The sequence below is a fragment of the Myxine glutinosa genome, chromosome 7 (genome assembly GCF_964187855.1).
Source record: "Myxine glutinosa chromosome 7, kmMyxGlut1.1, whole genome shotgun sequence".
Taxonomy (NCBI): domain Eukaryota; kingdom Metazoa; phylum Chordata; class Myxini; order Myxiniformes; family Myxinidae; genus Myxine; species Myxine glutinosa.
The window spans coordinates 127,125,857-127,139,535 of record NC_136267.1 but is presented as its reverse complement, the minus strand read 5'-3'; the positions used below and the strand labels follow the sequence as shown (position 1 = coordinate 127,139,535).

General features: G+C 48.5%; 1 protein-coding gene across 4 annotated transcripts in view; it reads left to right on the top strand.

Annotated features, from left to right (window-relative positions):
- Positions 1-13,679, top strand: part of LOC137412163 (protein HEG homolog 1) — a 165,482-nt gene that overhangs the window by 150,970 nt on the left and 833 nt on the right. For all 4 annotated transcript variants that reach the window (XM_078782288.1, XM_078782290.1, XM_078782289.1 and 1 more), the window contains exon 11: positions 7,581-7,665. In XM_078782288.1, the coding sequence (XP_078638414.1) occupies positions 7,581-7,665 (85 nt within the window). The remainder of the gene's footprint in view (positions 1-7,580; positions 7,666-13,679) is intronic.

Sequence of the window (13,679 nt, the reverse complement as noted above, 5' to 3'; positions counted from 1 at the left end):
CACATCACCAAGAACGGGGCCGTGCCGCTGCCAACCAAGGTCGAGGCCATCACCACGTTCCCGCGCCCCCGCACCATAAAGGCCCTGCAGGAATTCCTGGGAATGGTGAATTTTTATCACCGCTTCGTGCCCCGCGCTGCTCAACTCATGCGGCCCCTCTACGAAGCCCTCCGGGGCAAGCCGGCCAAGCACGACATCGCCTGGTCCGCAGCAATGGACGCGACCTTCCAAAGCTCAAAGCGGGCCCTCGCCGACGCAACACTGCTCACTCATCCGGTGCTCAACGCTCCCATCGCCCTCACCACGGATGCCTCCGACTACGCGGTTGGCGCCGTACATGAGCAATGGGTGAACGGGGTTTGGCAGCCACTCGCTTTTTTCAGCCGGCAGCTCCGGCCGAACGAGCTCAAATACAGCACGTTTGACCGTGAGCTCCTCGGTCTACACCTGGCCGTCCGCCATTTCCGCCACCTCCTGGAGGGCCGACCTTTCACGGCGTTCGTCGACCACAAGCCGTTGGTTTACGCAATGGCCAAGGTCACGGAGCCGTGGTCGGCCCGCCAACAGCGCCACCTCTCCGCCGTGTCGGAGTTTACCACGGACATCCGGCACGTCGCCGGCAAAAACAACGCCGTGGCCGACTGTCTTTCCCGGGCCAGCGCGAACGCGGTCCACCTGGGCGTGGACTTCGCGCTTATGGCGGCGGACCAAACCACCGACACCACGGTGCAAGCCCTCCGGGCGGCGGACACGGGCCTCCGCCTGGCCGACATCCCCTTCGCGGACACTGTCCTGCTCTGCGACGTCTCCCAAGGCCAGCCTCGCCCCATCGTGCCCGTCACCTGGCAACGCCGCATCTTCACCTCCCTCCACGGCCTTTCCCACCCGGGCCGGAAAGCTTCCCAGAAGCTGGTGTCGGCGCGATTCATCTGGCACGGCCTTCGTCGGGACGTCCGCGATTGGACCAGCACCTGCACAGCCTGCCAACGGGCCAAGGTCCACCGATACACCCAGGCCCCGCTGGCACCTTTCACCGTGCCCGAACGACGTTTCGACCACGTCAACGTGGATCTGGTGGGCCCCCTCCCCCCGTCATGGGGGTTCACACACCTGCTCACCATGGTGGACAGGACCATCAGGTGGCCGGAGGCCGTTCCCCTCGTCTCCACCACCACCGCCGACGTGGCGCAGGCTTTCATCGCCACCTGGGTCGCCCGCTTCGGCGCACCGGCGGACATCTCGTCAGACCGCGGACCACAGTTCACCTCCGAGCTGTGGGGCGCGGTCGCCCGCAACCTGGGGGTCAAGCTCCACCGTACTACGGCCTACCACCCCCAAGCAAACGGGTTGTGCGAGCGATTCCACCGCTCCATGAAGGCCGCGCTCATGGCCGGCCTTCAAGACGGCGGTTGGGCCGACCGGCTGCCGTGGGTCCTTTTGGGCCTCCGCACGGCCCCCAAGGAGGACCTCCAGGCATCCACCGCCGAGCTTGTCTATGGCCAGGCGCTACGCGTCCCGGGGGAATTCGTGCCCGACGCTACCAGTCCCTGGTCCGCAGCTCACCAGCGCTCGGACCTCCAGGAGGCCGCCCGACGGTTTGCCCCCGTGCCAACATCCCACCACGGTGACCCCCAGTCCTACGTCCCCCCAGCACTTCGCACAGCGGAGTATGTTTTTGTGCGTCACGACGCACATCGGGGGCCACTCCGGCCGCCGTACGACGGGCCCTTCCGGGTCCTGCGACGGGACGACAAGTCGTTCGTCATCGACATCGGCGGCAGGTCGGACCGGATTGCGGTGGACCGCCTCAAGCCGGCGCACGTGGACGTCGACCAACCACCACGGGTGGCCCTTCCGCCGCGGCGAGGCCGCCCCCTGTCCACGGTGCCCCCCACCCGACCGCCCACCACCACACCGGACCCCCCCCCCCAAGACCCGCCAGGGGTCGCTTCGGCCGGGTCATCAGGACCCCCCTCAAATTGACCCTGCCGGTGCAAGTCGATTCTGGGGGGACGTGTGTAGCGGCTACCGCTGGGTTTTCACAATCGCCTTGCACCTATCAAGGACGCGGAGCGATCACCATGCCGGGCTCGTCCAGGACGCCCGGGCAGGCCCGCGCTCAACTTGCCAGGCCTCGGTCGGGACGCCCGGGCATGCCCCCTCTCGCCTTTCCTGGGCAAACGCTCCGGGATAATGTGTGTATATATATTGCTGCCCGATAAACGGGCTTTTGAGAGTACCTGAGTGTTTTGTTTGAATAAAGCAACTCAGACGAATTCCAGCTTTTTGTCGCGTCCATTCTTCCGATCGACGTGGGAGCCCGAGCTCCTTCAATAGCACTTATAGATGTATCTATCTATGAGCAGCTCCTGCTATTATAGCACTCATAGATGTATCTATATATCAGCAGCTACTGCTATTATAGCACTCATAGATGTATCTATATAACAGCAGCTCCTGCTATTATAGCACTCATAGATGTATCTATATAACAGCAGTTCCTGCTATTATAGCACTCATAGATGTATCTATCTATGAGCAGCTACTGCTATTATAGCACTCATAGATGTATCTATCTATCAGCAGCTCCTGCTATTATAGCACTCATAGATGTATCTATCCATCAGCAGCTACTGCTATTATAGCACTCATAGATGTATCTATATATCAGCAGCTCCTGCTATTATAGCACTCATAGATGTATCTATCTATCAGCAGCTCCTGCTATTATAGCACTCATAGATGTATCTATCTATCAGCAGCTACTGCTATTATAGCACTCATAGATGTATCTATATAACAGCAGCTACTGCTATTATAGCACTCATAGATGTATCTATATAACAGCAGCTACTGCTATTATAGCACTCATAGATGTATCTATATATCAGCAGCGACTGCTATTATAGCACTCATAGATGTATCTATCTATCAGCAGCTACTGCTATTATAGCACTCATAGATGTATCTATCTATCAGCAGCGACTGCTATTATAGCACTCATAGATGTATCTATATATCAGCAGCTACTGCTATTATAGCACTCATAGATGTATCTATATATCAGCAGCTACTGCTATTATAGCACTCATAGATGTATCTATATATCAGCAGCTACTGCTATTATAGCACTCATGGATGTATCTATATATCAGCAGCTACTGCTATTATAGCACTCATAGATGTATCTAAATATCAGCAGCTACTGCTATTATAGCACTCATAGATGTATCTATATATCAGCAGCTACTGCTATTATAGCACTCATAGATGTATCTATATATCAGCAGCTGCTGCTATTATAGCACTCATAGATTTGTCTATCTATCAGCAGCTACTGCTATTATAGCACTCATAAATGTGTTTATCTATCAGCAGCTACTGCTATTATAGCACTCATAGATTTGTCTATCTGTCAGCAGCTACTGCTATTATAGCACTCATAGATGTATCTATATATCAGCAGCTACTGCTATTATAGCACTCATAGATGTGTCTATCTATCAGCAGCTACTGCTATTATAGCACTCATAGATGTATCTATATATCAGCAGCTACTGCTATTATAGCACTCATAGATGTATCTATCTATCAGCAGCGACTGCTATAATAGCACTCATAGATGTGTCTATCTATCAGCAGCTACTGCTATTATAGCACTCATAGATGTGTCTATCTATCAGCAGCTACTGCTATTATAGCACTCATAGATGTATCTATCTATCAGCAGCTACTGCTATTATAGCACTCATAGATGCATCTATATATCAGCAGCTACTGCTATTATAGCACTCATAGATGTATCTATATATCAGCAGCTACTGCTATTATAGCACTCATAGATGTATCTATATATCAGCAGCTACTGCTATTATAGCACTCATAGATGTATCTATATATCAGCAGCTACTGCTATTATAGCACTCATAGATGTGTCTATCTATCAGCAGCTACTGCTATTATAGCACTCATAGATTTGTCTATCTATCAGCAGCTACTGCTATTATAGCACTCATAGATGTATCTATCTATCAGCAGCTACTGCTATTATAGCACTCATAGATGTATCTATCTATCAGCAGCTACTGCTATTACAGCACTCATAGATGTATCTATCTATCAGCAGCTACTGCTATTATAGCACTCATAGATGTGTCTATCTATCAGCAGCTACTGCTATTATAGCACTCATAGATGTATCTATCTATGAGCAGCTACTGCTATTATAGCACTCATAGATGTATCTATCTATCAGCAGCTACTGCTATTACAGCACTCACAGATGTATCTATCTATGAGCAGCTACTGCTATTACAGCACTCACAGATGTATCTATCTATGAGCAGCTACTGCTATTACAGCACTCATATATGTATCTATCTATCAGCAGCTACTGCTATTACAGCACTCATATATGTATATATCTATCAGCAGCTACTGCTATTACAGCACTCATATATGTATCTATCTATCAGCAGCTACTGCTATTACAGCACTCATATATGTATCTATCTATCAGCAGCTACTGCTATTACAGCACTCATAGATGTATCTATATATCAGCAGCTACTGCTATTACAGCACTCATATATGTATATATCTATCAGCAGCTACTGCTATTACAGTACTCATATATGTATCTATCTATCAGCAGCTACTGCTATTACAGCACTCATATATGTATCTATCTATCAGCAGCTACTGCTATTACAGCACTCATAGATGTATCTATATATCAGCAGCTACTGCTATTATAGCACTCACAGCTGTATCTATCTATGAGCAGCTATTGCTATTACAGCACTCATATATGTATCTATCTATGAGCAGCCTCTGCTATTATAGCACTCATAGATGTATCTATCTATCAGCAGCTACTGCTATTACAGCACTCATAGATGTATCTATATATCAGCAGCTACTGCTATTATAGCACTCACAGATGTATCTATCTATGAGCAGCTACTGCTATTACAGCACTCATATATGTATCTATCTGTCAGCAGCTACTGCTATTATAGCACTCATACATGTTGAGTAGAGTTCAACACCAAGGGAATGTTGGTTGCCATTTATTCATGTATCTATCATCACCTACAACTACATGTAGTGCAGCGCTCGTTTAATTTTTGACGAGGAATTCTCAGCAATAATTATCACGTGAGGCTCTCCAGTTTGCCGATGATATTTGGCTTCTCCTTCAGAATACGAACCACTTCTTGAACTTCCGAGTGGGCCTCTTCTCGGCAGTACGACTCTTAGTGCAGGTACTGCATGTAGGATATGACTCATCTGTGGTACTCAGCTCCTCAACACAGCCACAGAAATAGCACACATCTTCATAGCCAGCCGTGTAGTATGGCTTCTCTGTCGCATCGTTGCATGTGAGATTGGCTTTGGCGTAGACATTATTGAAGACGTTTGCCTCATTGGTCTCCTGCAGATCGGCGAAGTTCGAGCACATGTAACTTGGCTCAGACAGTACGCGAGCACATACAAAATTCGAACCTGTTCCACTGAGCGGGAACGGATTTTACTGACTTCGCGAGCAAAAAAATAAATAAATATTTTTAGAGGCGGACGACTTTTATGGGGCGGGCGGCGATGATAAACAGGAAAAAAAATTTAGCCAGCCTAACTGCATATTGCAGCTTACATGCAAGCTGGGCTATTGCCGAGAACTTTTCTTGATGAACCTTCATCAAATCGATTCATCCTTGCTGCCCACCTTTTACCAAGGGGTGATGAACGCCTGGCAAGCCCTGTCCTTTTCCCGTGAAATGGCAACATACAACATGGAAATGTTGTTGAATGAACCCCTATGCTACAACCCTTTCCTGGAAAACAGTTTAAATAATAAGGGACTTGTTCAACGTTTTGTTGATGCCAAGCTGCTACGAGTAAAATACCTCATGACAGAGTCTGGGCGCTGCTGGTTGAGTGCTGCTGCTGTGGCACAAAAAACTGGAGTAAAATCTGTCAGGATAATCTCTCGGTTCCTTCAAGGGATATCCACAACGTATCGTAATACCTGCGAGGAACTTGGACCTTCCCCCGAGGAAACAACAGGTGACTTCCCTAAACTCCTTGTCTTCAGCCCACCACTTAATCTGTCCCCTGGCCTGAACAGCCCTGATGATGCTGAATTATCCTTTCCTTCCTTTCCAAAGAAAACTTTGTACAACGCGTACGTTAAAATGTTATATGCAAAAACATTTTCTGAGCACCCGAGGCTTCGATAGCGGGATTTTTTTACCCCCAATACCCCCCAACTGTCCCAATTGGCGAAGTTTTTATCTCTTGCCTACCCCAAAGTATGTTGGAGATATTCAATGGAAGCTTGTACACTGGATTTTACCTTATAATGTTTTACTGAACCGGTTTTCTACTGCTAATTCTAATCTGTGCCCTGTCTGTGCATCCGTTGAAACTTTACCGCATATATACCTTGAGTGTGAACGATTTCAACCTCTTTTTACCTTTCTCCAGGAACACTTCGTGAAACTCGGTTCTCTCTTCAATTACAATGTTTTTATTTATGGTGTTTTAGGACCGTCCTCCCTTAGGAATGTGGTTTTAATGAACTTTTTAATTGGTCAGGCCAAGTTTGCAATTTACAAGTCCAGGAAGAAAAAAATGGGAAACGTTTCTGATTCTTCATATGATGTACTGCTCACCCTTAAGGCTCTTGTAAGTGCAAGGTTAAAGCTAGAGTTCCGGTTTTTTTAAATGAACAAGAATTTAACATTGTTTAAAGAAAAGTGGGGTTTTAATGATGTCATATGCAAACTTGATGATGATGATTTGTTAATAATTTCTCCTTGAAACCATTTTAGTTATTGTGTTTCTTTCTTTGTGACTGTACATGACTGATCCTTTTCACTGTTGTAATAAAAGGAAGAAACAGTCAGTCGCTCTCTCTCTCTCTATCTCACCCTCTCTCTGGCTTTCTTTGTTCCTTATGCACGGCCACATCTTTTAAGTTACAAATTCCAAACTCGGGGTACAAATACAACGTTGTTTGGGGGTAACATCGGCTATGTAGCTACGGCCTCACGCAGGGATGTGGGGAGGTCAGGGGGGGGGGGGGGGGGTGTAAATTCTCCATGTAAATATGAACCGTGTAGTGCACCTGGTAGTGGTGGCAGAGGGTATTAAAATTTCCTTTTTTACCTGGGCAACACTGAGGTTAAAGCACTCTTCGCAGTTCGCATGGGTAAATTTGTCCTCCTCCCCTCCTCTCCCCTCACCCCCCCCCCCCTTCACCCTCTGTTCCTTCCCACTTCCCCTTACCTTCCTCCCTTCCCTCCCCCACCCTCTCTGTTTCTTCTCCCCCTCGCCCCTCACCCTCCCTCCCACCTCTCATCCATCCTCCCCTCTCCCATACCTTCACTCCCCTCCCCCTCCATGTTCCGTCCACCTCAATTCTCCCCTCCCCTCCCTCTCCCAAGGGGAGATGTGGATCAAACCTATGACATTGATAAGTGTCACTTTTTCTCATTCGCATACGGCCATCATTTTGATAACCATGTCATGTTCTACAGATGTATCACAAGTTGTCACTGAATGTGTGCTTGCAGCTTCTCTCTTGGAAGTGGTGATTATCAGTGTGGTCCTTGGTGTTATCATCCTGGTACTCATTATACTCATCATTGTTGGCTGTTGGTGAGCCATTCTTTCTAAACACTGAAATACATCCTACACAAAGCCTATATTAAAATACGCCTTCAACAAATGTTGATCTAAATTGATGATATTTCTTGTTCTCCATGCTTCACATGTGATACAGTATTTTAATAACATTAAAAATGAATAGTCCCAAGTGGGACAGATAATCATCTCCCGATGGAGGGCGGCCATAGTTGGGGTGCATTAGGTGATAAAGTTAATTTTCAGTTTGATTTGATGTAAAATTAGGGACCTGTGGGCCATTGGAGCTGAAAGGCCTGATAACAGGATTGTATTCGCGCAGTGAAAATGATATGTAGGATGAGCGGGTTCTGAATTGATGAAAAACGTTCCATTAGTCTTTGTTGAAGGAAATGACCCTTAAACCTGTAATGAAATTGTGTCTAAGTTGAACCCAGGTGCTGTGCTGTCTCCGACCACTGAGGGGCTTCCATAAGAACTCGGACGGACATTGCTCCGATTCATTCCTGTGACATTTATTCTGTGTGGTAGTGCATACTCGAATGGTGCGTATTGCTAGATGTTCCAGGCTTGCTTGTACCAATTGCCAATCCATTATTACTTCTATGATTATGGTATACTGATATTATGCTTGTTGATTTCTTACAGGTGTTGCTAGAGAACGATTCTGAATTAAACCTACTATTGGGACAATGTTGTAGATCTGGTTTTTACAACAATTAATTCAGAATCCTCTCTTCGTCTTGAACGAGAAGAACATGGCTCACAAGCTGATACAAGTTCCAATCTTTTGCGCGAACCCCCAAGCGCCGGACGCATCTGCACAACTGCTACACTGGCTGAAGCTACTGACCAGTCACCTGGATGCGCAGGACGGACTCACAGATGTCACGAAGCTGGCGGTGCTGCACTCCAAAGTGAATCATACTATGTACACGTCCATTTCTCAGTGCGGAACGTACGATACTGCTGTGGAAGAAATGAAACGTATTTACATCAAAACTCGGAGTGTGGTCTACACCCGATATCTGCTTGCGACTTGTCGACAAGAACCCACGAAGACCATCAACCAGTTCGCTCAAGACCTCCGCCGGTTACTGAAGGACTGTACTTCCGAGACATGCACCCATGCACAAGTTGGGCGATGATCTTGTGCGGGATTCTTTTGTTTCTGGGATTTGGTCACCAGTCATCAGACAGAGATTACTTGAAGAAGAAGATTTGACACTAGAAAAAGCTCTTCGGGTATCTCTCCTGTACAGCGAAGCGCAGGAACAAGCCGATGCGTATGACTGTCCATACGTCACTGCAGGATTAACCCGACCGACACGACCAGAGAGAGCTACCGCCGAGCAAGCGGATGCTGCATCTTCGCCGGAATCAGAGACACCCGATGCGCTTGAGGACCCCGACCCGAGTTTGACAGCAGCCGTTGCTGCTGGACCCAAGGCAGGAAGTAACGCTATGCGCTATTTCTGTGGGAACCGGAACCATCTCAGGTCAGTTTGTCCGGCTAAAGAGGCGATGTGTCATTTGTGTTCAAAGAATGGGCACTTTGCAAAAGTTTGTCGTTCGTCTCGGGGCTGGCGAACCCGCTCGACGCTGAATGTGCTTCTCTCTCCGCCCGAGAAACAATCGGCACCTCGCGCAGCCTTGATTGGAATCGCCCCTCTCCGTGGACCCCGAGCTGAGCGCTCAACCTTGACGAGACCTACCGCACCGACTAAACAAGTGGCGCAATCACGACGGTACGCAGCTCGACCGTCCTTGACGAGAATTCTTTCGACGCCCAGCCCACTTCTGGGTTTGGCTTCCCGATCGGCGTACGCTGGCGTCTAATCTCTGCGCGTGGCACGAGCGCCCTCTAGCGGTGGCACGATCGACCTACGATCGACTTTGACCACGAAAGAAGGGATCTCCACGCGTGGCTCAAGCGCCCTCTACCGACGGCTCGACCGGTCCACAATCGACTTCAACTGCACGGAAGACATTAGCTGGCGTCGGATCCACACGCGAGGCTCGAGCGCCACCTCTCGATGACTCGACTTCTGCAGGGCCACCTGGCCTGTCCAGCACTGTCATTCCACTCATGATTGAAGGAAAATTTGTGAATGCCTTAATCGACATGGGCTCCACTGATAGTTATGTCGATTTACGACTTGTTCAGAAGCATGGCTGGCCGATTCTCGGGACAAAACGCAGAATCTTCATGGCTTCTCAAGGGCTATGGCTCAGCACTCGGGGGGAATGTCGACTAAAGCTTGTGATTAAGGGTCGAATGTTTCCGGATGGTCATTTAATGGTCTTACCAGCATTATGTGCAGAAGTTTTGCGAGGACACGATTTTCTCCGGCGCCACGGGCGTTTGGAAATGGAATTTGTTGGTGCTGATACTCTTGCTGTGTGTGCTCTTGCAGGGATGGAAATTGAACCACTGTCACTGTTTCCCAATATGACTACTGACTGTACACCGGTTGCTGTTAAATCGCGACGCTACTCACAGACTGACACGCAATTGATTGCTGAAGAGACTGCGCAGCTATTAAAGGAAGGTATTATAGAACCTAGTCGGTCGCCTTGGCGGGCCCAAGTTTTGGTGGTTCGAACCGAATCGCACCGCAAACGCATGGTAATCGACTATTCACAGACGATTAATCGGTTTACCCAATTGGACGCCTACACACTCCCGGGAATGGATTCTTTGGTACGACAGGTGGCACAGTACTCGGTATATAGCACTCTCGATCTACGTAGCGCGTATCATCAGATTCCCATCTCCGAGGCAGATTGCATCTACACTGGGTTTGAATCTGGACAGAGGTTGTACCAGTTCATCCGGCTGCCTTTCGGGGTCACGAATGGGGTGCTTGCTTCCAAAGGGCCATGGACGACCTCATTGTTAAGGAGAATTTAACCGATGTCTTTGTTTATCTGGATAATCTCACGGTTTGCGGGTACGACAAAGAACATCATGATGCTAATCTGAAGCGCTTCCTCGAGGTTGCGCACAAGTATCGACTGACTATGAATGAGGCTAAATGTCGCTATTCTGCTCGAACGATAGATCTCCTGGGGTACACCGTGACCCACGGCTCTATCGCTCCGCATAAGGAGCGTCTGCGACCCTTGCTCGAGAAGGCCCCACCCCACGATCGCGCTTCTTAGAAGCGTGCTCTCGGGCTGTTTGCTCATTCTAACTGGGTTCAAATTTTTTCCGAGAAGCTTCGTCCTCTTGTGGATTGCAATGCGTTCCCCATGAGTCACGCTCCTAAGGCCGCTTTCCATGGCCTGAAGTCCGACATAGCTGGCGCCGCTGTGTCGACGATTGACGAAAACAAGCCCTTTGCTTTGGAAAGCGATGCGTCGGACCACGCGATAGCTGCTACACTCTCCCAAGGGGGGTGACCTGTGGCCTTCTTTTCAAGGACTCTCTCCTCCGCGGAGCGAAGACACTCGAAAAGGAGGCGTATGCCATCATCGAGTCGATCAGGCGTTGGCGTCCATATTTGCTCGGTCGATGTTTTCAGAACATCACGGATCAACAGAGTGTTGCCTTTATGTACGACACACAACATGCTCAACGCATTAAGAATGAGGAAATCACTCGCTGGCGGATTGAGCTAGCCGATTTCTGTTACAAAATCAAATATTGCCCGGGGAGGGATAACCTCGTTGCCGATGCTTTATCATGGCCTGCGGTGTGTGTGAGTCTCACCTCCTTTGAGGATCTGCGCATCCTTCATGACACTTTGTGCCATCCCGGCGTGACGCGTTTAGCTCATTATATGCACAGTCATAACTTGCCCTATTCCATTGAGGATATTCGTCGGCTCTGTCGCACGTGTTCCGTTTGCGCTGAACTCAAACCTCGCTTCTACAACCCTCCGATGGGTACGCTGGTCCAGGCCACTTGGCCGTGGGAGAGATTCGCCATGGACTTCAAAGGACTCCTGCCGGCTTCACCTGCTTCGAGTAGTTCTCGATATCTACTCACGATCGTTGATGAGTTCTCCAGATTCCCTTTTGCTTTCCCGTGCGACGATATGTCTGCTGCTACGGTTATCCGGTGTCTGCAGAACTTGTTTTCTATGTTTGGGAATCCAACCTATGTGCACACCGATCGAGATGCGGTGTTCTTGTCCCAGGATGTGAGAAACTTCTTGCTCCAGCATAATATCGCTTCTAGCTATACTACTCCGTACAGGCCACAGGCGAACGGACAGGTGGAACGATTTAATGGCATCATATGGAGAGCCGTTACTCTGAGCCTTAAGTCCCGCAGACTAGGACTGGACCGATGGGCTTGGTCGCTCCCCGGGGTGTTAAGTTCGATCAGGACTTTATTGTGCACTGCTACTAATCAAACTCCCCACGACCGTATGTTTCGTTACTCGCGTCGTTCGGGCGGTACCCGTCCTCTGCCGGACTGGCTTGCTGAGCCCGGACTGGCCTTCCTCAAACGCGCGGTTTGCTCAAGTAAATATGACCCGCTCGTTGACAAGGTGCGTATTCTCCAAACCAATCCCGAGCACGCTCGTGTACTGTTGCCCAACGGACGGGAGTCTACAGTCTTGGTACGCCATCTTGCCCCATGCGGGGATATTGACGAGCCGGCTTATGGAACAGTTGATCCGACAATGGAGAATCTATCTGCTTTCCCATCGCCACACGCACCCGATCCGGATGGCTTTGTGGGGCCACCGCCGTCACCCAATTTAGGCGGACATTCCGATGCGGGGGATTCCGGCCTCAGGGATGTGGTATCCGGTGTCTATCGGACACGCGCCGGGAGAGAAATTCGCCGCCCCGTCTGCTATGGTTGGACTGACTGACATGGACCATTGCTAACTGATTACTCTGCTACTATGCGCTTTGCTAGCTTGATTTCAGCCCTAGCGGTAGTGTAGTTTTAACGGAGTGGAGAATGTAATGAAATTGTGTCTAAGTTGAACCCAGGTGCTATGCTGTCTCCGACCACTGAGGGGCTTCCATAAGAACTCGGACGGACATCGCTCCGATTCATTCCTGTGACATTTATTCTGTGTGGTAGTGCATACTCGAATGGTGCGTATTGCTAGATGTTCCAGGCTTGCTTGTACCAATTGCCAATCCATTATTACTTCTATTATTACGGTATACTGATATTATGCTTGTTGATTTCTTGCAGGTGTTGCTCGAGATCGATACTGAATTAAACCTACTAATGGGACAATGTTGTAGATCTGATTTTTACAACAAAACCCTGTTAGTCCCGAAAGTTCGATAGGGTCGATGAGATTTAGGGAGTCTAAAGGGTACATTCCAATAGTAGTTCGAGTCTAAATGGTCTAAGGGGTCTATGAGGTCTACAGGGTGTAATGGTCTAAATCTAAAGTGTTGAAAGCGTCCAAACCTAAAATGGTCTGCAGGTGTAAGAGGTCTGTAAAGTCCATATGGGTTTAAAGGGTCATACAAGATCTAAAGACTTTTATATCCGACAGACTTTAGACCCCTTATGATCCTCTGAACCCCCTATAAACCCTTACGCTTTTGTATACCCTTTCGACACTGTAGACCCTTTCAACCCTAACTACCATTGAAATATAACCTATAATCCTTGTAGATCCCATAGACCTTTAGACCCCTTATGACCCATTAAACCCATACATTCCCTTTAGACCTTTACACCCATGAGAACCCTTATTCCCCCTTAGACCTTTTTAGTTATGTTATGACCCTTTTAGTCCTTGTAAAACCCTTTAGACTCCTTTCGACCTTTACACCCATTAGACCTCTTAGGCCATTGAGAACCTCAGACACTTTGCGGTCTAAAAGGGTTTAAGGGTCCTTTCACTGGACAAAAATGAATGGAATGTTTTTCATTAATTCAGAACCCACTAATCCTACATAGTCTTTACTGTGCGAATACAATCATGTCATCAGCACTTTCAGCCCTCACGTGCCCATAATTTTCCATCCAATCAAACTGACAATCAACTTTATCCCCGAATGCATCTCAAATATGACCGCCCTCCATCGGGAGATGAGCA